The sequence below is a fragment of the Oryx dammah genome, unplaced genomic scaffold, assembly GCF_014754425.2.
Source record: "Oryx dammah isolate SB20612 unplaced genomic scaffold, SCBI_Odam_1.1 HiC_scaffold_1, whole genome shotgun sequence".
NCBI lineage: Eukaryota > Metazoa > Chordata > Mammalia > Artiodactyla > Bovidae > Oryx > Oryx dammah.
This window is the reverse complement of record NW_024070185.1, coordinates 83,053,842-83,080,963: the sequence shown is the minus strand read 5'-3', so window position 1 is coordinate 83,080,963 and position 27,122 is coordinate 83,053,842. Positions and strand designations below refer to the sequence as shown.

Here is a 27,122-nt window from a genome sequence, read left to right as displayed (position 1 = left end):
GGGAGTTGGTGATAGACAGGGAAGCCTGGCATGCTGCAGTCCATGAGGTCGCAAAGAGTCAGATACGACTGAATGACTGAACTGAACTGATATGTATATATCAAAAAAATGGGCAGAAGACCTAACTAGATACCTGTCCAAAGAAGACATACAGATGGACAACAGGTACAGGAAAAGATGCTCAACACTGCTAATTATTCAAGAAGGGCAAATCAAAACTACAATGAGATATCCCCTCACACTTGTCAGAATGGTCATCTTCAAAAGTCTACAAATAATAAATGTTGGCAAGGATGTGGAGAAAAGGGAATCCTCCTACACTGTTGGGGGGAATGTAAATTGATGCAGCCAGTTCAGAGAACAGTATTGAGGTTGCTTAAGAAATAGAGTTACAGTATGATCCAGCAATCCCACTCCCAGGTATATAACTGGAAAAGACAAAAACTCTTATTTTGAAAAAAATACGTGCACCCCAGTGTTCTATTTACAATAGCCAAGACATGGAAACAACCTAAATGTCCATGGACAGATGAATGGACAAAGAAGATGTGATACTGTATACATAAAGGAACATTACTTAAATAAAAGGAATATTGAAAGTGAAGGTGAAAGTCACTCAGTCGTGTCCAACTCTTTGCGACACCACAGACTATACAGTCAATGGAATTCTCCAAGCCAGAAGACTGGAGTGGGTAGCCTCATCCCAACCCAGGAATCAAACCGGGGTCTCCTGCACTACAGGCGGATTCTTTACCGAGCTACCAGGGAATATTACTCAGTCATAAAAAAGAATGATGTCAATTGCAGCAACATGGATGGACTGAGAGATTATCATATTAAGTGAAGTAAAGACAGATATAAATATCATATAATATCACTAATATGTGGAATCTTAAACATGATGCAAATGAACTTATTCACAAAACAGAAATAGACTCACAGACACAGAAAACAAATTTACAGTCACCAAAGAGTAATGGAGGGGAAGGATAAATTAGGAGTTTGGGATTAACAGATACACACTACTGTACACAAAACAGGTAAACAACAGGACCTACTGTATAGCACAGAAAAGTGTATTCAATATGTTGTAAAAACCTATATTAAAAAAGAATCTAAAAAAGAATATACATACACATATACATAAAAATACATAAACATATATAATTGAATCGCTTTGCTGTACACCTGAACATTGTAAATCAACTATACTTCAATTTTTAAAATATATTTTATTGATTAAAAAAAAGAACCTACTGGGTTGAGGGAATCCACTTGTAAAGAAAACATCAGCCATACCTTTGTGACTTACTGCATTTCTGAAAGATGTGCTATTTTCAATGACACATTATTTTTTTTTAAAGAGGAAAAAAAAGGACATGCACTTCTGTGGTTACGACAGGTGCAGCCAAGTACTCACTCAACTGCAATAAGCATGTAGATTTTTACTTTTGCTCAGATTGTCTAGTAAAAATCAGTGTCTAGTTTATTTCTCTTCTTTCCCCGTGATATGACGCGTCTGTATACTCCTACACTCGCCAGGCTCTTCAGACCACAATGCCCCTCAGAAACAAAGTGAAATAAAGATCAAAACTCAAAGGCCTACATCTGCACAAAGTTAGCAAGAATCTGGTCAAAACAGGGCTCTTCCTAATATGCAAAAGTCCCCAGGGGCATCTCTGCACTGGTCCACAAAATCCTTTCACTGCACCATTTCCAAGGTGATATCCTACCGTGCAGCACTGTGATTCTGACCTATGTTGTCCTTCACAGCTGCACTCAACAACTGGGAGTCCTTGTTCCCAAAACTGCACACCCACTGAGGGACCATGCTCCTTTTCTGACTTCATTCTAATGTTTGGAAACCACACACCTGCAAGGCACACACCCAGATTTGCCAAGGAACAAGCACACATTACCATTTCCTGTGCCACGTCATCTGGCGTCTCCCTCTCCAGGTCGAAGGTGAACTCTATGGCCCCGTTGTCCTTGGGCTTGCCCTTCAATTTCTTAGGGTCCTCAACCCAGAGCCGCAGGGCAATGGTGGACTTCCTGCCATGGTCTTCCTCGGCCAGCTCCACCCTCACACCTGTGTCCTCCGCGAAGAAGGCGTGGCTGAGCAGGTCCTTGATCTCATACCTGGGAAGGAGGCAGCTGTCAGGCAGGGCACACTAGCTGAGAGGGTCCTGTACCTGCCCAGCTCCCCCTGGAAAGTCCTCTGACCTACTCACTGGGCATTTCTGCCCCCGAGGGCAGCACAAAACAGTACCTCTGCATTCCCTAACTCTCAGGAGAAGAAGAAAAATCTGCTACTTGAACACATCTAACTACATACTACGTAAGACCTTTTTTTTTCCTCTCATTATAAAAAAAATCTCCACTAATAAGAAATGTGGGTAATTCAGAAAAGAATTTGTAAATCAGGCTCTGCACTGTCCAGGCAAAGCCTGCTGAGATGCTGGGGAGCTCTCAGCTGCCATAGGATTCCGTGGATCTGGTAAAACTGAACTGGACCAGGACAAGGCAAGCCCCAACCTCCCCAGTTCACCACCCAAGGGACCCTGGCCTCCAAGAAGCAGGGATAATTTTGGACGTTCCCAAGGATGGGAATTGGGGGCAGGGTGTGGCGTGTTGCCCTGCTAACCACTCTGCTGCCCAAATCCACATCCCTAAATGCTTGCCTAGTTTCTGATCTCTGGCACAAACAGATCCCAGTGCTGTCCAGGGCCTGGCTTCCTCCCAGCTTCCTGTCTGTGGTCACTGTGGGCTTTGAGTTCCAGTGGCCCATCACCGATTCTACTGTGGGCAACACATCCCACAGGCGGTGGAACCATGCCACCTGGATAGCTGCATGCATGAAAAGGGCAGAGCAGGGTGAGCAACCCTCACACAGGCTGACAAATGCCTGTGGAGACCCTGGGGAAGCCCAGAAGTTAGGGCCCCTAGGGGCGCAGAGGGCACAGCCCCTGGGGGCTCTGTCCTGGTCTGGGAGGTGGCTTCTGTACTTTTCTGATGTGAGCTATAGTGCACAGGTTTTTAGTATTTTCTCTTTAAGAAACAAAACATAACGTGCAGGGGGGCAAAAGACTCAGGAGATCAGGTCAGGCCTGAGAGATCAGGACAGGCCCCTACATGAAAGATGACAGAAAGGACAGAATCACAGTGATGCCCAATGTTGGGCACAGTTACATGGGGGAAGAGGCATGAGCTGGCTGTGCAAGGGCAGAGAGGGAATATGAGGGGGGGGTGCTGCTGCTGCTGCTGCTGCTGTCTCTTCAGTCGTGTCCGACTCTGTGCAACCCATAGATGGCAGCCCACCAGGCTCCATGTCCCTGGGATTCTCCAGGCAAGGTGGGTTGCCATTTCTTTCCCCAATGCATGCATGCATGCTAAGTCGCTTCAGTCGTGTCCGACTCTGTGCGACCCTATAGACAGCAGCCCACCAGGCTCCTCTGTCCACAGATTCTCCAGGCAAGAATACCGAGTGGGTTGCCATGAGGAAGAGGTATTAAGGGGAGACACGGAGGAATGGGGAAGGTGGGGAATGGGCAGGATAAGGGGGCAGGGGAGGAGGAAGCAGGGGGAGGCAGATGGGAGGAAAGAGGAGGCAAAGAGGGTTGACGGGAGGGAAGGAAGGAAGGAAAGAAGGCGTGGGGAAGAGAGAGAGTAAGGAGGGAGAAAAGAAAGGAGAGACAGAGGGAGGAAGGAGCAGAGAGGAGGGAGAGGGAGGGAAAGAGGAAAGAGAGATGGGGGAGGAAAGAAGAAAGGAAGGAGGAAGGCTCAGAACACACACCCAGCTTGCCGGCTGACCAGCTGAGGAAGGAACAGCCTTGATCTGAGGAGGGAGCTGGTCTGGGGGTACCTGGAGGGCTCTGACTTGAATGTGGGACTTTGAAATGGGTCAGACAACAGGTGCATGAAAGACGCAGCCTGGAGGTAAGAGGGCGGGCAGGATGAGGCTCGATGGGAACCCTGGCATGGGGGTGTCCTCCAGACTGGGGGGATGGATAGGCTTGAGAGGGACAACACAGAAAAAAAGCAACAAGGGCAGAATGAGGCCCCAGTAGCCCCCACACTCCAGGCTGGGTGGGCGAGAAGCAGCCAGTAAAGGGGATGGGGACTCTAGGACAGTACCCAGAGCTGGGGAGCGTATTCCAGGCAGCAGAGGTCAGTCAGGGGCTGCCCTCCAACTGCCCAGTGGGCCTGCTGGGACCCAGTACATCTGTGGCCTGAAGTGGCCTGTCTCCCAACTCTCACCTTCTCTTGGGATGTGATTTCAGGCAGAGCAACAGCCCAGATCCAGCGCTGCCTGGGAACTCACCTTTCTTCCTTGTTTTTGCAGATACACTCCCCAATAATCTCCTTGATTTCAGGATCGTGCACTTTCTCAAAGCTGGCTGGCTTGATGCCCTGAAGATGACACGAGCAGAGTCACCTGACATCGAATTGGGGTCTGTTTCTTGCTCACCTCACACTCACCCCCGTAGAAGAGAAAATGGGAAGTGCAAGAGGCTTGTTTGGGGTTGGAGGGCAGGGGTATCATTTCATTCTAAGGCCCCACTGAAGGGTTACTGGGAGTAGTGAGGCCTGAGGACGAGAAAGACCCAGGGGAGACTCGGAACAGACATGCAGGATACTCGCTCTGCCCAATCCAGCTCCGCACAAGGGAGCATTTGCACTCTTGCTGCACAGAGAAGGTGGGTGTGAGGGAAGGCACACCTACCCAAGGCCACACACCAGCCAGGCAGGACCTCCCATGCCAGCTGCCCAGAGGGTCTCAGAGGCTGGACAAGGAACCCTAAAGAGCTGGCCTTTCTTGCCATACCTCCCCGGAGGATGCAGAAGTCACCCTGTGGTCACTGTTGCTGGCCAAGGGCCACCAAAGACTCTGGCCACACTGCGGTCACAGGCGGGGCTGACTTCCAAGGCCTAGTGGCTGGAGGGGGTTGCAAACAAGCGTCTGCACCATGAAGGCCCACAGCCAGCGGCCAGATCAGATGACTTTCAGGCAGCAGGAGCAGGAGGTGGCCGAGTACTAAAGCGGACCAGAAACCCAGCAGGTACCAGGGGTGTGCAGTCAGAGGCATGGGGGGAGCAGGGTTCCAATCCCACACGCAGATGGGATTCCAAGAGAAGCAGGGGTTGGATGGCAGGGCTTATTTGCAATCTGCCCAGGGAGGGGTTTGGGTGGAGGGGATCCTGGCTTTTGAAGATTTGGAACATAGTGAGGGCTCAACCATCATGTTCTTCCTCCTTCAAAAAGACTGTCTTCAAAGGTCTCATCCTGCCCTTTTTTTTTTTTTTTAAAGCATACATTTTCCCACAGAGAGGGATGGGGGAGAGGAGAAGTATACCCTGGGAGTGCAAATGAGGCCCCAAAGCACCCAGCAAACTCCTGCCTAGGACACCTGGCCATAACCAATGGGTCATGCTGTGTCTGACATGCAGGGGAGTTTGTGCAGTAACAGACACAGCCCTTGGCTTTAACAGTGGGCGAGGGGTCCTCCTTGAACATGAGACCCCCGTGTTACTCCACTGAAGCCAACAGAAAAAGAAATTTAATTATGCCAGAAACAAAGGCCATAGTCCTAACAGGGGTGGGTACCAGTGGTCTGAGAAACTATAAATACAGGTAAGGTATACATAAGCAGCATTTAAATCTCTGGAAGGCTGTGGCAGAATGTGCCAGAACAAGGTGTTGTTTTGAAGGGGTTCACATCACTGGGCTCAGAAGCACAGAGTTGTTCCCTGAGAACAAAGGGAACCAAGACCCTCCAAGGACTGGAGCAGATGCTAGAGGCTGGGCCAGTGCGTGGGTGTGGCGTGAGGGCCCAGAGGACCCAGAGCACGAGGGTGTCATGGTAAATAGAGGAAACACTAAGGATCAGGGAATGCACCTTCCATCAGATTTCCTCAAGGAGGCAGGGTAGGTAGGGCCTTGCTTTACTCAAACCAACACAGGTCCACATAGGAGCCTTGGGACCCTGATGAGTGTCCTGTTTCCCAGGGCCTAAATGGGGGGCAGAGGTGCTGCTGAAAGAACCCAGGTGGCTAAGGAGTATGTGCCCAGGAGACTCAGGCCCTGTCTCCCAAGCCCAGCAGAGGGACCACCACCCCATCCACACACGCAACCAGGACCAAGGTCAGCAGCAGCTCCACTTGCACCCTGGGCCCCCGCGCTCCTCCAAGGCCTGGCAATGAAGCCCTAAGCTCCCTTGAGTCCCTGTGCCCCTGGAGGACCTGCCCATGGCCGATGTGTCACCTCTCTGGTAAGCACCTCTGGGGAGCTGTGCACCTCTGCAGGTATCTGACCCACACCCACTAGCGCCACTAACCAAGGACTCTCTTCATACCTTGCACCCTCAGCAGCACACAGGGGCGCTTAGAGTGAAAAAAAATGACTGATAGATAACTGAAAAGGAAGACTCAAAGGACAGAAACAAGCTGTGACCTGCAGGGAGGGCTCAAAGTAGAGGGCGGGATGAGGGCAGGTTCTCTGGGGTTCCAAGAGCCATGGCGCCTCACGCTTCTGCAGAAGTGAGGAGGCTGCAGGGAGGTGGGGGCTGGGGTTGGGGAGAGGCAGCCAGCACTCGGGCGGTGGGGCCTGGTACCTGCAGGTACAGATGGACAGTGAGGTACCAGGGCCCAGAAAAGGCACAGCCCCAGCTGCCCTGGGCTGGATGCTCCTGCTGCAATCCCCACACAGCAGGACAGCCACAGCGGGAGGACAGGATGCTGTTTTCAGAGCTGAAACCACCTGATCAAAGTCTAAGGACATGCCAGAAGGCGGGAGGGCCAGCAGCCTCCAGGTGGCACAGAGGAGGGTCTCTATGGACAGGTGGCCTGGGCCTCCTGCAGAGGCCCCTTTGGTGCTCCAGCCCCGCAGCGCTGCCTGAGGCCCCGGTGAAGGCTCCAGGGCCACCCACAGCCCACGTTACAACTGCTGCTACTCCACAGAAGCTAGGAGACCCGCTACTAGTCCTCTAATTCTCCATCTGTAAAATGGCTTCCTTCCCTTCTTCACATGGCTCCTGTGAGGATTTTACAAAGCACACAGAGCTCAACGTGGGACATACAGCCAGCCCATCACAGTGGCTGGTGGACTCACACAGGTGACCTTCCTGTAGATCTGGGCGGCATTCTGGCACTCTGAGTAGGGGTACTCTGAGGTGGCCATCTCCAACATGCACATCCCGAAGGCGTACACGTCCACGGACTCATCGTAGTGCTCCTCGTACATCTCTGGTGCCATGAACTCGGGGGTACCTGCACCCAGGAGCAGAAGACGCAGGGTCAGTGGTCACTGGGCCTCGGAGCCCCCTGGGCCTCTCATCAGAGTCCCACACCTCCCTCCCCATCCACAAGCCAGGACGGGCCCTGCCCCCATGCTCCTCGCCACTGGTTCTAGAATCCAGGATTCAAACAGGATTCTGCTTTACTGATAGAAGTTTCCCCAAATCCACGCCACCCCCCCATACCCTCCCAATTCTAGGGTGGATCAGTTTATAGCTCCAACCCCTGATCACAGAGCTGGGAGACCATTGCTTCCCAGGAGACAGGGTCTGTGCCAGAAATGATGGAGGTGCCTCTCTTGGAGGAGGCAGAAGTCTGAGCATATCCCTCCTGGCTACAGGCCCGGATAACCTAGAGCAGACAAAAACTTGGGGTCACCACAGAGCTACGTAAGTTGTAAAAGCCCAGAAAGGCCCCCATGTCCCTAGACAGGCAGAGCATCAGTCAGCACAGTGATCCTCTTCACTGAAGATGGCTGCCTGGGGACAGCTGGGCATGCACCAATCATCTGGCAGGTACCAGCAACGTGTTATGGTGAGAACTGCCCATCCATTCTAAGCACGAGATTTTAAAACAAAGCTCACTCTGAATTTTTAAGGACATGATAGACTCACATAGGCTGAGTAAAATAAGCAAAATATATGATTGTACATACATGCTGACCATCCCATATAAAACCATAAGCACAGACAAAAATGACTCAAACCCGTGGTGGATACATGTCAATCTATGCCAAAACCAATACAGAATTGTAAAGTAAAAATTAAAAATAAATAAATAAATAAATTTAAAAAAAAAAAATAGAAGGTGGCATTATGGCTTTTTCCTTCAGTCTGGTGTTTTTAATTTTTCTGTAACAAATATTTGCTTTAAAAATCACAAACTCTTTTTATTTTTATTTTTTTTTTATTTTTTTTTATTTATTTTTTTTTTTTTTCCTTGTAGATTTTCTTTTTAATTAAACGAAGAAGAGCATATACAGAACCCAGGACATTGCTTAGTACATCTAAGTATCACAAAAGGTCCAACTGAGCATCTGTCAAGCTGAACGCAAAGAAATGGGGCCATCAATTTCAATAAGACTGCTTTTAATTTCAACTTCTCCATCTTTGTTGACCTTGGAAGAGTCTCAAAACGTTCCAGTTTTTTTTTTTCAAAAAGCAGATGCAAAACAGTACAAACTAGTGTGTTAAAATGCATGAGGTTTGGGGGTATCTGGCATGCAGGCAGATTAAGGGTGATTTTAATTTTTTCCCTTTTACCCATAATTTCAACTTAAGATGTATTATATATTTACCAAAAAAAAGTTAACAGTTTGGGTAAAAAATGGAAAACACAAGAATCTATGTTAAGTTGAGTTACACACATGCATAATAAAGTCTTAAAGATTCCATCAGAAATAATGATGAATAGAGAGAGAACTGGAGTTCAAGGGAGCTTGCTCTGGCCATTTTTCATCCTTTTGCGTTTTTGGACCATACGATAATACTGAAAATTTTGGCATTTGCCCATGTCCATCTACAAGGATAAGAGAGAGGAGCCTCAGGGCTGCTGGCAAGCAGCTGGGAGCAAAGCCGGCTCAGAGAGAACCCGACTTACCTGCCCAGGACTCCTGATCACTCAGCTCAGTCTCTTCTGAGACCCTTGGGAACCAGAAATGCTGCTTTGCAAGAAATACCCCAAGGACCCAAGATATTCTGACTTTGTGGGAGCAGAGTGGACAGTGGGTGTGTGGGGGGCCCAGCTCCAAGGTGGGATGGTGGGTGATGCCAATTTTGCACTTGTGCGAGGGCCATGGATACCGAACTTTTTTCTTTTTCCTCACAACACAGCTGTTTAAATCTAAATGTTAAGAAGAATGTGTGTATGCTGGCACCCATACACACACGTGTCCAGGGACCTCTGGGCGCACCTCCTAAGCCCCACAGCTCTGCATCCCCCAAGTCCCAGCCTCCATGGCTGTGAACACCTGCAGGAAGGACCACGCTGACTTCACCTCCACCCACTCAGGGCCCGGCCAACACAAACGCAGTGAGAGCACACCACGACGGCGTCAGATCCCCGTGGCCCTCAGGGACAAACCCCACAAGGGTCATGGGGAGCCTCTGGGAGGCTGCCACCACCAGATATCTCAAATCACGTCTTATGTGCACAACACCTCTCTGATGGCTGCACCTAGAATGGGTCCACAGTATCAAAGGCCCCCATAGGTACCCTGGTCACAGCATGAAGGGAAAAGCCTCATTCACAGGCCTAGGGGATCCTTCACCTGACCACAGACCCCCCACTCAGCTGAGGCCCCTTGCTGGGGACAGGGCCCTGCTGCCCACCTGTTTAGATGTGCTGACCAGCCCCCATTTACAATAAGCATGGAGCTTCAAGGGCTCCAGCTGAGCAAAAGGTGGGGTGATCAGGGAGCCGTGTGGAGCCAGACACTGAGTGGGGCTCACTGTGCCTCCAGAAACACGCAGGCTTCATCTCACCCCACCACATCACTCAGCAACTGGAAGTCCATTTCCAAGAGGAAAAAGAGCTGTCAAAGAAGCCCTGACTTCCAAGGCCAAACCTGCAAAGCCTGCCTGGACACCTCTAGCAGCTCGGAGGCTTGGTGGTGTATCCCCCAAACCCCTGGGTCCCACAGCCAGGCCCTCACCTGCTCCACCCATTTCACAGATAGGAAACTGAGGCCTGAGTCAACCCTTGCATCTCCACTCAGCTCCCCTGTTCAGCCAGAGGCCACAGGCCTCACATCCATAGGACACTTGGTGGCTACCTTGTCCCAGATGTTGTCACATTCCAAAACCACTAGGCTGCCAGAGAAGTTTCCCGATTCCCAGCAGTTCCATGTTCCACAAACAAGTCAAGTTCTGTCTCCAACCATACAACAAAACCATGAACTTGCCAAGCCCTAATCACCCTCTCATCTTGCTTATGTGGGAAGAAGCCGTCACATCATGGCGTGGAGGAAAGCCTCTCCCAATCTTACCTGATCCAAACTTCCAGAGCCATACCCTACAGCCACCTGACCCTGCAGTTCACTGGCACTTTCCGACATCCTGAACCCTATAAATGGCTGCCCCACAGCCCCTTCAAGCACATTCTTTGCAAAACCTAGGAAGGGCTCCCCGCAGCTCTGGTGGACACACAGTGCCTGCTGCGTGCAGAACCAAAGGCTGGCATGAACTGCAGACCATGTCCTCACAACAGCCACAGCCACAGGGGAGCTTCTCTGAGGAGGATAAGAAATGCAGAGGCTAATAGCCAGCAAACTGCCATCCACATGAAATCCCTCAGCCCCCACACCCCTCATGCTCACTCCATACCCCAAACTACCCCAAAGGTTCCCTCTGTGGGTCTTGGGGTCTGGGGCCCTCTCCCCACCCTCACTCCACTGAAGGCAGCTCCAGCCTCAATGACCACAAAGTCCCCACATTCTTCTGTCCTCCAGATCTCTTTCCCGCACCCAAGTACCCTTAGTGTCCACAGGCCCTTGGGTGCCAGTCAGCCTCAGCACCCAAGGGACACAGCTAAGGGACACACACAGGGCATCCAGGGCTGCAGCCAGGCATAGGGGGCACAGGCAGCAGAGCCAGCACTTGCAGGATGGTGATCCCGGGGGGGGTGGGGAGGTGCCCTGAAGCACAGGGGCATGAAGAGACAAGACGGGCTCACCTATCACGCTTTTAGCAAAGGATGCTCTCTTGAGGGTGGCCAGGCCCAAGTCGCCGATCTTCACAGACCCTGTGGGCCCAGTGATAAAGATGTTGTCACACTTGAGGTCCCGGTGGATGATGGGGGGCGTCCTGGTGTGCAGAAACAGCAGGCCCTTCAGGATCTGCCGGCACCAGCTACGTAGAACCTTGGGCTTCATCACCTTGAACCGCTTCAGATACCTGCAGGTGGGGGTGTGGCTCACCCACGGCTCGTGTGGGGAAGGGGCTCCCAGTTGCTGAGGGCTGTGTATTTATTTCCCAAACAAGGGCACTTCTGAGGAAGGGCTGCTGGCCACACCAGCCAGGACCACCCCGAGCAGACGCAGGCCTGGGGCCTCAGCCATTGCAACTCTTGAGCCCCAGGCCAAGCCCACCCCAAGGCCCCAGCCGGCTGGGTGGGCAGCATGCTCACGTCTTCAGTGTCCCCGAGGTCATCAGTTCGGTCACCAGCACGATGCACCGCTTCCCCCTGGCGCTGGACTCCCAGAAGTCATAGAAGCGCACAATGTTGGGGTGCTGCAGGCCCTTCAGCATCTCGGCCTCCTCCTTGAACCGCTGCCTCTCCAGTTTGGTGAGCTTCCGGTCCTAGAGAGAAACACACACGGACTGAGAGGGACACTTGGCACAGCCTCAGGCAGAGGCCTTCCAGGGAGCTGGGGCCAGGACTCTGCCAGGCCACCCTCTCGGCTCTTAACACACAACACAGCAGGAGGAAAGGACTAGATATCTGGGGTTGAGGGAAATCTGACCCAGTTACAAGTCTTTCCCCTCTTTACCCACAGAGAGCAGGATAGGCCTCTGATTCATAAAGCCAGCACAACTGTTCACGGTTCTTCAACATCTGGACCATCAGACCCTGATATCTCATCGATTTCAAATTAGCTTCTCCCTGCTCAAGAAACTCAGCAAAAAGGTCTCTGGGAATCGGAGATACCTCCAAAGCCCACACTGTAATACTCATGTGTTTTTTCCCCAGAAACACCTCTGAGGGGCAGCATCAAGATGGCAGAGTAGGAAGACGTAGAGTTTGCATCTGCTCACAACTAGGGCACTGACGAGGCCCTGGTGCGGGACCCTGGACACCTGAGGGGCGGGAGGAATTCCTGAGCAACCAGGTAGGACATGGGAGGGAGGGAGAGAAGAAGAGTGGCGGTGGGACCAGACAGGCACCACTGAGGGTGTCTGGAGGAGAGGGAAGGTTTCCACACTCAGAGGAGCCCACTCACCACCAAGGGATCAGCGAGGACAGGGAGGGTGGGAATAGAGGGGAACACAGCCAGCGTCTCCTCCACCCACTCAGCCCCAGTGAGTCTGTGGGGGTGCTGGGCCTGAAAGCCCCACCACCTGCTGGGGCCCCCTCCAGCTGCACAGATCTCAGGCCTAAGACCACCCGGCCCCCCTACCACCCCAGGCCTCTTCCAGACGCCTGCATCTTAGGCCTGAGTCCAGCCCCAATGCCTCTTCCAGCTGTGTGGATCCCAGTCCTGAGCCCTCACACCCACGAAGGCCTCTTCCAGCCACACAGTATTGGCAGCCCAAGTCCCGCCCGACAGGGCTTCCTCTGGCCATGCAGGTACAGGCAAGCCGGACACCACCCACCTCAAAGGCCTCTTCCCTGGCATGTGTGCTCCAGGCCAGCTTCAGGAGCAGATGCTAGTGAGCGGAACACGTGTATACATGAGGCTGACAAAGCGGGTCCAGAGACCTATCTGGAGGTCTTGGAGGGTCCCCTGGGGAGGCAGGGGGAGGCTGTAGCTTACAGTAGAAGGAAGAAGACTGGAAGAGGAGGCATGGAGAGTATTTTATTTATTTTTTCTCAATAATTACTTATTTTTATTGGAATTTTTAGGTGGGACATGTGGGATCTAGCTCCCTAAACAGGGATCAAACTCAGGCTCCCTGCAATGGAGCACAGAGTCTTAGCCACTGGACCACCAGGAAAGTCCTATTTTTATGTCTTTATCTTTTATTTTTATTCTTTTTCTAATTAATTTTTAAATTGCTTTATTTTCTTTCTTTTGCCTTTTTCTTTTTTTCTGCTGTTATTGTTCTGTGTTATTTTGTCCTGTTTAATTTTTAGAGTTATTTTGCTAAATATAATTTTTACTTTCCTAATTTTACCTTATTTTATTGTTTGGTATTGTTCTGTTCTTTTCTGCTTGATGCTTGCTTTTTTTTTTTCTTTTTGCTGCACTTCAAGGCTTACTGGCCTTAGTTCCCAGGCCAGGGGTTGGGCCTGAGCTCCTATGGTGGTAGTGCCAAGTCCAAACTGCTGAATTAACAGAGAACTGTAGGTCACAGGGAAATTAGTCAGTGTGAGGTCTCCCAGAAATCCTCATCTCAGCACCAACACACAGCTCCACTCAACTGTCTCCAAACTCCAGTGCTGAACTAATCAGGTCAAACTACCAGCAAGACAGGAACATAGCCCTGCCCGTCAAAAACAATGGGATGACCAAAAAAAAAAAAAAAAATGTTACAGATGTAGGAGCAAGGTAAAAACATTACCAAATAAATGAAGAGGAAACAGGCAACCAACCTGAAAAAGAATTCAGAGGAATGGTAATAAAGATGATCCAAATCTTGGCAATAGAATGGAGGTGTGGATCAAGAAAATACAAGAAATGTTTAACAAGGACCCAGAAGAACTAAAGAATACACAGTGATGAGCAACACAACAACGGAAATGAAAAATACACTGGAAGGAATCAATGCAAATTATCTGAGACAGAAGAATAAATAAGTAAGCTGGAAGATCAAATGCTGGAAATAATTACTGAGGAGCAGAATAAAGAAAAAGAATGAGAAGAAATGAGGACAGTCTCACAGACCTCTGGGACATTACTGAACACAACAACATTCGAATTATAGAGGTCTCAGAAGAAGAAAAGAGAAAGGGTCTGAGAAAATACTTGAAAAGATTGGTCGAAAACCTCCTCAACATGAGAAAGGAAATAGCCACCCAAGTCCAGGAAGCACAGAGACTTCCCTACTCAAGGAGACAAACCCAATGATAATCACACTGAGACACATATTAATCAAACTAACAAAAACTGAATTCAAAGAAAATATTAAAAGCAGCAAGGAACAGCAAAAAATAACACACAAGGGAATCCCCAAAAGGTTATCAGCTGATTTTGCAGCAGAAACTGTGTAAGCCAGAAGGGAGTGGCAAGATACATTTAAAATGATGAAAGGGAAAAACCTACAAATAAGATTATTCTAGCCAGCAAGGATCTTGTTCACATTTGATGGAAAAATCAAAAGCATTACAGACAAGCAAAAGCTAAGAGAATTCAGCACTTCCAAACCAGCTTTACAACAAATGCTAAAGGAATTTCTCTAGGAAACACAAGGGAAGAGAAAGGCCTATAAAAACAAACCCAAAACAATTGGAAAATGGCAATAGGAATATACATATCAATAATTCTCTTAAATGTAAATGGATTAAATGCTCCAACCAAAAGACTGGCTAAATGCATACAAAAACAAGACCTGTATACATGCTGTCTACAAGTGACCCACTTCAGACCTAGAGACACGTACAGACTGAAAGTGAGGGAATGGAAGAGGGTATTCTATAGCAAAAGGGTATCAAAAGAAAGCTGGAGAAGCAATTAGAAAAACTAGACTTTAAAATAAAATAAAGACTATTACAACAGACAAGGAAGAACACTACATAATGATCAAGGGATCAATCCAAGAAGAAGATATAACAACTGTAAATACTTATGCACCCAACATAGGTGCACGTCAAAACATACGGCAAATGTTAACAGCAATCAAAGGAGAAATCAACAGGATTACAATTATAGTGGGGGGATTTAACACCCCACTTTTACCAATGGACAGATCATCTAGACAGAAAATAAATTAGGAAATACAAACTTTAAATGACACAACAGACCAGATAGACTTAACTGATACTCAGAGGATATTCCATCCAAAAGCAACAGAATACACATTCTTCTCAAACGCACACAGAAAATTCTTCAGGATAGATCACATCTTAGGTCATAAACCAAGTCTCAGTAAATTTAAGAAAATTAAAATCATATTAAGCACCTTTTCCAACCACAATGCTATGAGATTAGAAATCAATTATAGAAAAACAACTGTAAAAAGCACAAACACATGGAGGCTAAATAATATGCTACTAAGTAGCTAAGACATCACTGAAGAAATCAAAGAGAAAATTGTAAAAATACCTAGAAATAAATGACAACAAAAACATGACAACCCAAAACCTATGGGATACAGCAAAAGCAGTTTTAAGAGGAAAGGTTATAGTAATTTAATCCTGTCTCAAGAAACAAGAAAAATATCAGATAAACAACCTTATACCTAAAGCAACTACAGAAAAAAGAACAAGCAAAACCCAAAGTCAGTAGAAGGAAAGAAATCACAAAAGTCAAAGAGAAATAAATGAAATAGAAAGGAATGAAATACTAGCAAAATCAATGACACTAAAAGCTGGTTCTTTGAAAAGAAACAAAACTGATAAATTGTTAGCCAGATTCATCAAGAAAAAAAAGGGAGAGGATTCAAGTCAATAAAATTAGAAATGAAAAAGGAGAAATTACAATTAATACCACAGAAATACAAAGGATCGTAAGAGACTATGGTGGTGGTTTAGTCGCTAAGTCGTATCCAACTCTTGTGACCCCGTGGACTGTAGCCTGCCAGGCTCCTCTGTCCGTGGGATTCTCCCGGCAAGAACACTGGAATGGATTGCCATTTCCTTCTCTGCTGCTGCTGCTAAGTCGCTTCAGTCATGTCCGACTCTGTGCAACCTCATCGACAGCAGCCCACCAAGCTCCCCCGTCCCTGGGATTCTCCAGGCAAGAACACTGGAGTGGGTTGCCATTTCCTTCTCCAATGCATGAAAGTGAAAAGTGAAAGTGAAGTCGCTCAGTCATGTCCAACTCTTTGCGACCCCATGGACTGCAGCCTACCAGGCTCCTCCATCCACAGGATTTTCCAGGCAAGAGTACTGGAGTGGGGTGCCATCACCTTCTCTGATTTCCTTCTCTATAAGAGACTATCCAAGCAACTATAGGCCAATAAAACAGACAACCTGGAAGAAATGGGCAAATTCTTAGAAAGGTACAATCTCCCAAGACTGAATCAAGAATAAATAGAAAATTGTTTTAAACAGATCAATTACAAGTAATGAAATTGAAACTCCAATTAAAAATCTTCTGACAAACAAAATCCAGGACCAGATGGCTTCACCAGCAAATTCTATCAAACATTTAGAGAAGATCTAACACCCACCCTTCTCAAACTCTTTCAAAGAACTGCACAGGAAGGAACACTCCCAAGCTCATCCTACAAGGCCACCATCACCCTGATACCAAAACCAGACCAAAAAAAAGCACATAATAAGAAAATTACAGACAAATATCACTAATAAACATAAAGGCAAAAATTTTCAACAAAATACTAGCAAATGGCATCCAAGAACACACAAAAAGGATCATATACTATAATCAAGTGGGATTTATCCCAGGGTTCTTCAATACACATAAACCAATCAGTGCAACAACCCATATCAACAAATTAAAGAATAAAAACCATATGATCATTTCAATAGAGACAGAAAAAAGCTTTTAACAAAATTCAATATCCATTCATGATAAAATCTCTCCAGAAAATGGGCATAGCAGGAACCTACCTCAACATAATAAAGGCGATATATGACAATCCAATGGCAAATATGCTCAGTGATGAAAAACTAAAAGCATTTCCTCTAACATCAGAAACAGACCTAGTAAGAATGTCCACTCTCACCACTATTATGCAACATAGTTTTGGAAGTCCTAGCTATGAAGAAAAAGAAACAAAAGGAATTCAAACTGGAAGAGAAGATGTAAAACTGATACTGTATGTAAATGACACAATACTATACATAGAAAATCCTAAAGATGTCAGTAGAAAACTACTTTAGCTAATCAATACATTTGGTAAAGTTGCAGGATACAAAATTAATGTACAGAAGCCTCTTGCATTACTATACTCTGACAACAAAAGTTGAGAAAGAAATATCAAGGAAACTCCCATTTACCATTGCAACAAAAAGAATAAAATATCTAAGAATAAACCTACCTAAGGAGGTAAAAGACCTGTACTCAGAAACTGAGTACACATCAGTATATAACACTGATGAAAGAAATCAAAGATGACACAAACAAATGGAGAGAGATACCACACTCTTGGATTAAAAGAATCAATATCGTGAAAATGACTATACCACCCAAAGCAATCTGTAGATTCAATGCAATCCCTATCAAAGTACCAATGGCATTTTTCACAGAATTAGAACAAAAAATTTTACAATTTATATGGAAATACAAAAGACCCAAAGAGCCGAAGCAATCTTAAGAGAAACAGAGCAGAAGAAATTAGGCTCCCTGACTTCAAACTATATGACACAGCTCCAGTCATCAAGACAGTATGGTACTGACACAAAAACAGAAACGCAGATCAATGAAACAGGACAGAAAGCCCAGAGATAAACCCACACACCCATGGTCACCTAATGTATGACGAAAGAGGCAAGAATATACAATGGAGAAAAGACAGTCTCTTCAGTAAGTGGTGCTGGGGAAACTGGACAGCTACATGTAAATGGATGAAATTAGAACACTCCCTAACACCATACACAAAAATAAACTCAACACAGATAAAGACCTAAACTTAAGACTGGATACTATAAAACTCTTAGAGGAAAAGACAGGAAGAACACTCATTGACATAAATCACAGCAACACCCTTTTTGACTCACTTCCTTTACTAATGAAAATAAAAACAAAAATAGACAAATAGGACCTAATTAAACTTAAAACCTTTTGCAAAGCACAGGAAACCATAAACAAGATAAAAAGACAACCCCCAGAATGGGAGAAAATATTTGTAAATGAAGCAACTGACAAGTGATTAATCTCTAATATATACAAATAGCTCACACAGCTCAACATAAAGAAACCACCCAATCAAAAAACTGGTGGAAGACCGAAATAGATATTCCTCCAAAGAAAACATACAGATGGCCAAGAGGCATATGAAAAAATGGTCAACATCACTAATTTTTAGAGAAGTGCAGGTCAAAACCACAGTGAGGTATCCCCTCACACTTGTCAGAATGGCCTTCATCAAAAATCTACAAACAATAAATGCTTGAGAGGGTATGGAGAAAAGGGAAACCTCTTGCACTGTAAATGTAAATTGATACAACCACTATGGACAGCAGTATGGAGGTTCCTTTAAAAAACTGAAAATAGAACTACCAGATGACTCAGCAATCCCACTACTGGGCATATACCCTGAGAAAACCACAATTTAAAAAGACACATGGCACCCCAATGTTCATTGCAGCACTATTTACAATAGCCAGGACATGGAAGCAACTTAAGCATCCATCACAGACGAATGGATACAGAACATGTGGGACAGGGGAATTCCCTAGTAGTCCAGTGGTAGGATTCCATGATTCCACTGTAGGGGGCATGGGTTCGATCCCTGCTCGGGGAACTAAAATCCCACACTCCCCGTGGTGTGGCCAAGGAAAAAAGAGAAGACAATGCAGTATATATATACAATGGAATACTACTCAGCCTAAAAAAGAAACAAAACGGAGTCATTTGTAGAGACGTGGATGGACCTAGAATCCGTCATACAGAGTGATGTACGTCAGAAAGAGAAAAACGAATACTGTATATTAACACATATATGTGAAATCTAGCAAAACAGGACAGATGAACCTATCTGCAGGGCAGGAATAGAGACAAAGATGTAGAGAATCTTTGTGGACTTGGCGGGGTGGAGGGGAAGTGGGAGTGGGTTGAACTGGGAGATTGAGACTGACATGCATATTGCTTGTAGGGACCTCAGTTCAGCGTTCTGTGGTGACCTAGACGGGTGGGATGGGTGGGGGAGGGCCAAGACAGAGGGAATATATGCATACATATAGTCAGTTCACCTCATCGTACAGTAGAAACTAATACAACATTTTAAAGCAACTATATTGAAATTAAAAAAAAAAAAAAAACCTCTGAAACCTTGCTCCCTCCACACCCACTTACTGAGTATTATTAAGAGAAAGAAGCATCTGTTTACTTCTAATTTACACGTAACTTTGAGGACATGTCCACAACCACAGCAGATGACAACCAGAAAACAAGGAAACAACGGCATGAGAGGCAGAGAAGAGTAGCAGAGTCCCAGCCTCATCTGCATCAATGCGAGAGGACACAGAAGACACACTCGCTGGGGCCTGGGAACAGCTGCACCTCGGGCACTGAGCTGGCACCGCAAGGTTAAGTAGGGAACTATAACCCACCATCACGGTACGGGGAGGCACCTCTGGGGTGTCGCCCATAAGTATGCCCAGCCACATCTTGGGAGGAAGACACGGACTCTCTCAGCACAGTCCCACACACCAAGCACCTTCCTTGCCCTTGATCCATCTGCTCCAGCATTACCCAGATCCCAGTCCACCACCAACCCGGCCACCTGTCTTCATCCCTCCTCTGAAGCCTAGATCCTGGCCCTTCCCTTCTTAAATCCCTCCAATGGATTTCCACCAGAGAGCACTCAGAACAACCCCAAGAGTTCTGTTGTTTTCAACTTCATCTCACGGGTGAATCTTACCCCTAGAGGCTCCAGCACAGCCTTCTCCCCAAGCCTGAGTATGTGCCCCCAGCATCACCTCCATCACAGCCTAATCAGCCTACAAAGCACACCCTTCACCTTCCCACCAGGAGAACTCTCAGAAGGAAACATAAATATAAACGAACACAAACCATCAAGTTTTTGAGGAGTTCCAGGAGAAGGCAATGGCGCCCCACTCCAGTACTCTTGCCTGGAAAATCTCATGGATGGAGGAGCCTTGTGGGCTGCAGTCCATGGGGTAGCTGGGAGTCGGACACGACTGAGCGACTTCACTTTCACTTTTCACTTTCCACTTTCATGCATTGGAGGAGACGGCAACCCACTCCAGTGTTCTTGCCTGGAGAATCCCAGGGATGGGGGACCCTGGTGGGCTGCCGTCTCTGGGGTCACACAGAGTCGGACACGACTGAGGCGACTTAGCAGCAGCAGCAGCAGCAGCAGGAAGACAGAAATGGATACATTTCAATGAAGAAATCAGAGCTAAACAGCCTAAGACCTCTCAGGTCCTTTGAAAGACCCCAGAGGACATCAAGCCAGACTCCAACCAATCCAAAAGAAGAGAAGGGCCCTGGGGTCATGACAAGATTAGCTGGTTAAGGAATTCTATCCCAAGTAGCACTGTACCCATTAGGCATTCTCGCACCCACCAGGCCCACCTCAATAAACCATCACTCCAGGTACAAGTGGGACTGGAAAGAATAATCACCAACAAAGCAGAGATACACCAAGACTGATTCCAGAAAAACAAGCAATTCAGGCACAAAGCAACTTCCCCAAAAATCTAGTTCACGTCCTCATAAAAATCCAAGAGCTTGACACAAATAAATAAGAGCAGCTTCTATTTAAATAGGAACAATCAAGGAAGAGCTTCTGCAAATTAAAGCTCTGTATTTTAAAAATAAGATATTCTGTAACCCAATGAAACAGTAAATTCAAAAAAGTTACCATTGCACCAAGACAATAAGATGGAAACATGTTCTGCTCATCAAAAGCAATACTTTGTTTTAGAAAGTAAGTCACCAACATATTCTCAATAGGTGCATTTAACATGGAGTTACATCCAGAATATAGACAGAACTCCCACACCTCAACAATAAAGACATGAAAAGAAAAGTCACAAAAGATGCAGAAAAGGCCAATAAGTACATGAAAATGTGTAAAGCACCATGAGTCACCAGAAAAATGTCAATTAAAAGCACAAGATACCACTTCACACCCACCAGAAGGGCTAAAATAAAAAGATGGATCATTCCAACCACTGGGCATCCGAGAGCAGCTGAGCTCTCCGGGCACACAGCTGTTGGAAACACAAGCTGGTACAAGCCTCAGAGAGCCCTTGGCAGGTTCACCCCTGCTCTAAGTCCAGCCACTCCCCTTCAACTTTGTTGCTGTTGTTCAGTTGCTAAGTTATGCCCAACTCTGCAACCCTATGAACTATAGCCCATCAGGCTCCTCTGTCCATGAGATTTCCCCCACAAGAATACGGCGATGGGTTGCCATTTCCTTCCCCAGGGATCTTCCCAGACCAGGGATCGAACCTGCGTCTCCTGCACTGGCCAGTAGATTCTTTACCACTAAGCCCCCAGGGAAGCCCAGCTCCACTCCTAAGATCTCCTGAACTCCAGAGAAGACAAAACTCACATATGGGGTTGAAACCAGAGCAAGGGCTTGCCTCCTGGGTGAGGGGCAATGCAGGAGCTGCGAACCTGGCGGGGGTGGGGGGAGGTGAAGGATGGGGGTAGTGGTGGGGGACGAGGGCGGGACAGAAACATTCTACACTGTAACTGGAGACAAAGGTTACAGCTTCCCACGCGTATGTCAAAGCTCATCATGTACACACTTGAGATCTGTGTTTCATTATATGTAAGATATACCTCAATTTTTCAAATGTAAAAAGTAAAATGAAAGCAACACAAAGCCAAATAGATAAAGAGAAGAAAAACATCTAGAGACACGAAAGAACCAGCTGGAAGTCCTAACAACCCGGAACAGGAGGAGACAACAGGTATCAGGAAAGAAGACGACGGCAGAGTAGCATTTCCCCAAGCTAAAAGGAGAACTATTTAGAATAAAAGCATACGCCACGGCCGAATCAATGAGAAACGACCCACCTCCAGTCTCATTCCAGAAAAAATCAGATTCCCAAGGGCTGAGAGTAAGTCCTACCTCCCAACAAACACCCAGACAGGCACCCAGTCTCACTGGTAATACTGGCAGCAACCTCAAAATGCCGACTCAAACCTGCAATTCTATCATCTGCCAAAGGGACATCAAACCATGAGGCCCAAAGACTTATTCTCAGACACTTGAGAACCCAGAGGTTACTTCACAGCACCCCAGGTGAAACAGCTACTGGAAGCGTTTCTGCAAAGCAGGGAACACAAAAGGGAACTCGGTGAAGCCCCGCTGGCCCACAAGGGGTGACTGAACTTGGCTGCACCCTGTGACAGAAGCCTGAAAGGACACGGGGTGCACCACTGTGCCACTCCCAGACCCAGCAGCCATTTGGGCAATGATACTTCAGTTACTAGACCATCTAGTCATTTATTCTAAAGCAAACTCACAGGATTACTTATAGTTATAATAAAAATTGTTTTTGCCAGTATTTCAGCATCAACCAACAGTAAAGCAAAAGATTTCATTTTAGTGCAGAGCAAAAGGTTCATGTTATAAATAACCTAACTAACAACACTGAGAAGAGAGGAAAGTGCCCTGCATATGCTACAGTTTTGATTTTCAGATGCCAGCTAAACATGGTAAAGCCAAGACTCAAGTATAACACAAAAGTCAGATCTTTAACAACAGCGCCACTTGGAGCTGGACTGGGTGTGGAAGTGGGAGGGAGCCGACCTTATTTTATGTTCTAAGCCACTGCGCTATTTTTAACTAGGTGACACACTGCTCGATAATTTAAAAGGTCAGCTGGCATGTCCTCAGAGCACTGTCCAGAGCTGCCTGCAGTATGCTGCCCAGCGTCCCTTCTCTCAGAGCTGGCTGGGGTCCTTTCCAGTTTGTTGATTGCTGGCTGGCCCCATCAGCTCAGGGACTCCATGGAGGCAGGACCACCACAGTGACTGATGCATTATCACTGTTTGTGGAGTGATTTCATTCATTGATGCGCTGGGGGCTCAAGTCATAAATCAGGGTAGAAAGAAAGCACATAATCCCTTTGAGACCCCCAAATCCTGCCAGAGTCAGGTTGTTCTGGAGGTCTGATGTTGAGGAGGTGGGCTCTGGCTGGTCACACAGTATCGCTACGGGACAGCTCACCCCCACCACACAAGAAGGTGAGGTCTCTTAGACCAGCCTCTCTCCCACCAGATCCCTGGTGGTGGGTAAATTATTGGTAAATAATTTATTGGGTAAGGATGGTCAAAGTCAACCAGATGATAAAGGATAAATGCATTCTGGGACAATGCCGGCCCTTTTCTCCTACAGGAAAAAGGTCCAGCCAGTCACAGATGGCACCCTCTGAATAGGGGCAGGGAGAAGAGATGGCCAAGGTGGTCAGAGGAAGAAATCCCTGGATCTAATAGGCCCTCCCAGCCACCAAGGGGTCACCAGATCTGCCCAACATCACTCGAGTGAGGGCTGAAATCATCAGACCCAGAGGGCCACCCTCACTGTTCTCAGGGGATTCTGCAACCATCTCCTTTCTCCATGCAAAGCCAACCAACCCCATGAGGAGCAGAGCTGCCTGGCAACTCTGAGTCCAGACAGGGAAATGCACAATCCACACACACAATACAGAGAGGGGACATGAGCAGCTGGGAGAGTGTCAAGAACAGCCAGAGTCCTAGGGTTAGCAATCTGGACCTCTCTTCAACCCCATCTGGTCATAGAACAAAGTGTCAAGGGTCTTTGTTGAGAACAGTCCCATGTACAGAGTCACCTGAGGACAGGGGCTCCAGGAACAGAGTGGGCCCGAGGGCGGGGCTCACTGGCCCTGCACAGTCCTCTGCACACTCTAGGCCCTGGATACCACTGGTGGGAAGAGCCTTCTCAAGTGTAGAGGACCTGACCCAGGCTCAAGCTGCTGCGGAACTGGCCCATTCCTCACCACTCTCTCACCATAAAACAGAGAGAAGGCACAGGGTCTCGGGTCCAGGGAGTAGTGGGCACACAGGGAGTGGAGATGTCAGTGGAGAAGAGGACACTGCTCTGTCCCTGACTCCTACTTCAGGTGAGGATCCCTGCACCTCGCTCAGTCAACCGATGGTCACTGTGGCTCTGGGCATGCAGGAAAAGCCGTGGACAACCTCAGGTGCAGCAGGGATGGCAGGCAACAGAAAAACACGCAATTACACTGCACCAAAATCAGAGCAAAGGGATAGGTGGGTGTGCCAGCTGCAGGCACCATGAGACAGAGAACATTCCCAATGGCCTGGGGAGAAGGCCGCCCCTACATACCCAGGGCACTGGCAGGGCAGGGATTCCGGGAGGAAGCATCCTATATGAGGGTGTGAGGTCCCAGAAGAGTGGGCTGATTGTGGTTTACAACCCACCACAGGGGCTGGTGGCTGCAGGGACAGCAGCCAGGTGCTGGCTCTGCCCCAAGGCAGGTGGCTCAGTGGGGCTGTCCTGACCTCTCTCAAGAGCTACGCTCCACTTGGGCAGCAAAGGAGAGCCCTGGACAGACGGTAATATCACACACATTGGGCTGTGACCTGTTCCCTCTAATATTTACTGCATTTACTTCTTTTAAACTCAAGTGCTCTCTTCAGCTGCATCTAAGCAAAAAAATACACAAGCTCACAGAAAAGGGAGGGATGTTTTTTTCTAAATCATTTCCAAACAAAGGCATCAAATAGTGTGTACTCTAGAGTATGAGCTTGCACCTTTCCACTCTTTGATCAAAGAATACAGTTTTCCTTTGCTTCTGAGGAAATACAAGATAAACTAAACTGAACTAAAATAAAGGCACCATTACTGAAGTGAAAAGTCCTCCCACCACTACCATAAGATGGAATCCCGCTTCTCAGGAAGTACAGACCCAACATAAAGGGTCCATGGAGTCTCAGAAAAAGGAAGATCCCACTGGGCATGGGCTGAGAGTAAAATCTCAGTGGACAGACAGGTCAGGGAGGGCTGGACACTCCAACACTCACACTTTCATTATCATGGGTGCCAGCAAGCTTATAATTGCTGAGAAGGAAATGAGAACATCACCATCCAGCCTCTCACTGCTTCTGTAAACAATACTGTCTTCTTTGGGGTGGAGGGAGGCTTGGGTACACAAATGACTCAAAATTAGAGTCTCTAAGGGCCCTTGCTCTTTTAAGGCCACCCAGGCCACTGCCCTTCCCACAAAAGGCAGAGCCACCAGTGGCCAGCCTCACCAGGCCCCATTCCTTCTGCCACCTACAGAAGGACTATGTAAAACGAGGTGCCCTCACCACACGCAAGCTGGGATACAACTATGTCACGAGTTCAACGAGCTGTAAAGGACGTCATCTGCAGCATACTGGAAACAGTGTCATTATTTTAGTGCTCTATGAAATGGTTCCCATGGAACTTCATAGTATCCCAGCTATATTATAAAAATACACCAGTAAAAGCATCTCTAATACAGTTCAGATTCTTATTTTCACTCCACAGACCTAATATAATACAGGTTTTTTCTAAAAGCCTTTATTGATCACCTGACCACACTTCTCTGTCATAAAATGATGCATATTGGAATATTTCCTATGGTCATGTAACTTTGAGGTCCAAACATGTTTCTTATGCACCGAGTTATTATTATGAAACAGTAGTGCATAGTCGATCAAACAGATAACAAATGTGACTGAACATGCATTTTTTACTGAGCCGGGTGGAGCCTTTTCCCTACCATTTCACATGTTCTCCATGACTGAATCTCAATTATCACTCGATTGAGGCTGAGCCAGCATCAGTTCTTTCACCTCCGGCTCTAATCAGCCAGCAGATGGGGTGAGGGAGCAGTTACACGGGCCCAGCACAGACCAGTTCTTCAGGACCAGCTGGCAGCCCCATCAGGCCCGCCTTCATTTCTGTGAACATAGCAAAGTGTGTCAACCCCTCCCCAGACCCTCACTGGGGTCTACTGTTACTTTTTACTCTGGGTAGGGCTAGAGGTGAGGTCTGGTGGGGGGTGGGAGGGTACAGGAGATGGCCCCTTTCTACCCTTTAGGAAGCCCTTCTTCCAGGCATGAACACAGCGGGTCAGTTTTGAGACGGCTCTTTATATTGGGCACTCCTGGGGTGGAGGCCTCTGCCCCATGCCCCACCCCAGGCTCAGGGTCATGGACAGGCTACACCCTACCCCAGGCCTGCTCATCCTCCTCACCACAGGACAGGCAGCGCCACAGTGAAACTGCCAGGAGCTGTCACGACTTGATAAGGACAGGTGGGGAAAAGGAGCCAAACAGGGAAGAGGACCAGACACGGGTGGGGGTCATCTCAGAGAGCAGACAGGCTGCAGGGTGGAGCAAGGGGGGTTGAGGACAGCACCTGATCAGAGATGGAGCCCACTGGCATCCTCAAGGGCAGGAGCTTGCTGGGTAGGCCCCGGCCCCTTTGCAGGATCCAATCCCAAGCCCTCCAGTCCATAAAATCTTTCATGGGACCTCCCTGGTGGCTTAGCCAGTGAAGCATCTGCCTGCAATGCAGGAGACCTGGGTTTGATCCCTGAGTCAGGAAGATCCCCTGGAGAAGGAAATGGCAACCCACTCCAGCACTCTTGCCTGAAAAATTCCATGGACTGAGGAGCCTGGTAGACTGCAGACCACAGGGTCGCAATGAGTCGGACACGACTGAGCGAATTCACGTCACCTCACTTCAGGCCTCACACAGGCCACAGACAGACCTGACCCAGCCCTGCAGATAGTCTCAGATAATGACAGATGGTCATGGCCAAGACACACTTCCTCCTATCACAGCCACCTTGAGCAGGTCTCCTTGGCAAGTCCTGGGGAGTCAGCCCTCACGGTCTAGCTCGCCCCTCCTGGCCAAGCCATGGGGTCCTAACTATACAGTTGTGGTCTCGCCACACCTCGTTCCTCTCCGTACAAAGGGAAAGGATAGAGGTCTTACGCAGGTGGCACCACAAGCTCAGGTCTGTTCTCTCCTGGAAGCAGGCAGACAAGAGAGAACAGAGTAATGGAGTAACCCTGGTACCCTGGGCCAGAGCAGTGGGCCATCCATTGTGGTGTGAAATGCAAATAGGAGGTTAGTGAGCAGGGGAGCTAGCACCCAGCCCGTGCCAATCCCACTGGCCACTCCCTGCTCCTGCCCTGGCTCCCCCTCTACCCTCCAAGCAGGGGAAGTCATCTGAGGCGGCCCCAAGGCCCAGCAGGCAGAAGCTCGGGAGCAGTCACTCACTGTACGTGGCCACACCATGTGTCTGGTTTCTAGGAAGGGCCGGCTCTAGCCCAGGCCACATCCGCACAGAGACACCTAAAGATAGATGTGGACGCACCA

General features: G+C 48.0%; 1 protein-coding gene across 6 annotated transcripts in view; it reads right to left on the bottom strand.

Moving 5' to 3' along the window:
• Positions 1–27,122, bottom strand: part of WNK2 (WNK lysine deficient protein kinase 2) — a 146,789-nt gene that overhangs the window by 91,537 nt on the left and 28,130 nt on the right. For all 6 annotated transcript variants that reach the window (XR_005721835.1, XM_040245526.1, XM_040245536.1 and 3 more), the window contains exons 2-6: positions 11,419–11,591; positions 10,966–11,186; positions 7,109–7,266; positions 4,322–4,410; positions 1,920–2,139 (exon numbers count right to left, since the gene is read on the bottom strand). Coding sequence is in view for 5 of the 6 variants with exons in the window: in XM_040245526.1 (XP_040101460.1) it covers positions 1,920–2,139; positions 4,322–4,410; positions 7,109–7,266; positions 10,966–11,186; positions 11,419–11,591 (861 nt within the window). In the remaining variant the exon portion in view is untranslated. The remainder of the gene's footprint in view (positions 1–1,919; positions 2,140–4,321; positions 4,411–7,108; positions 7,267–10,965; positions 11,187–11,418; positions 11,592–27,122) is intronic.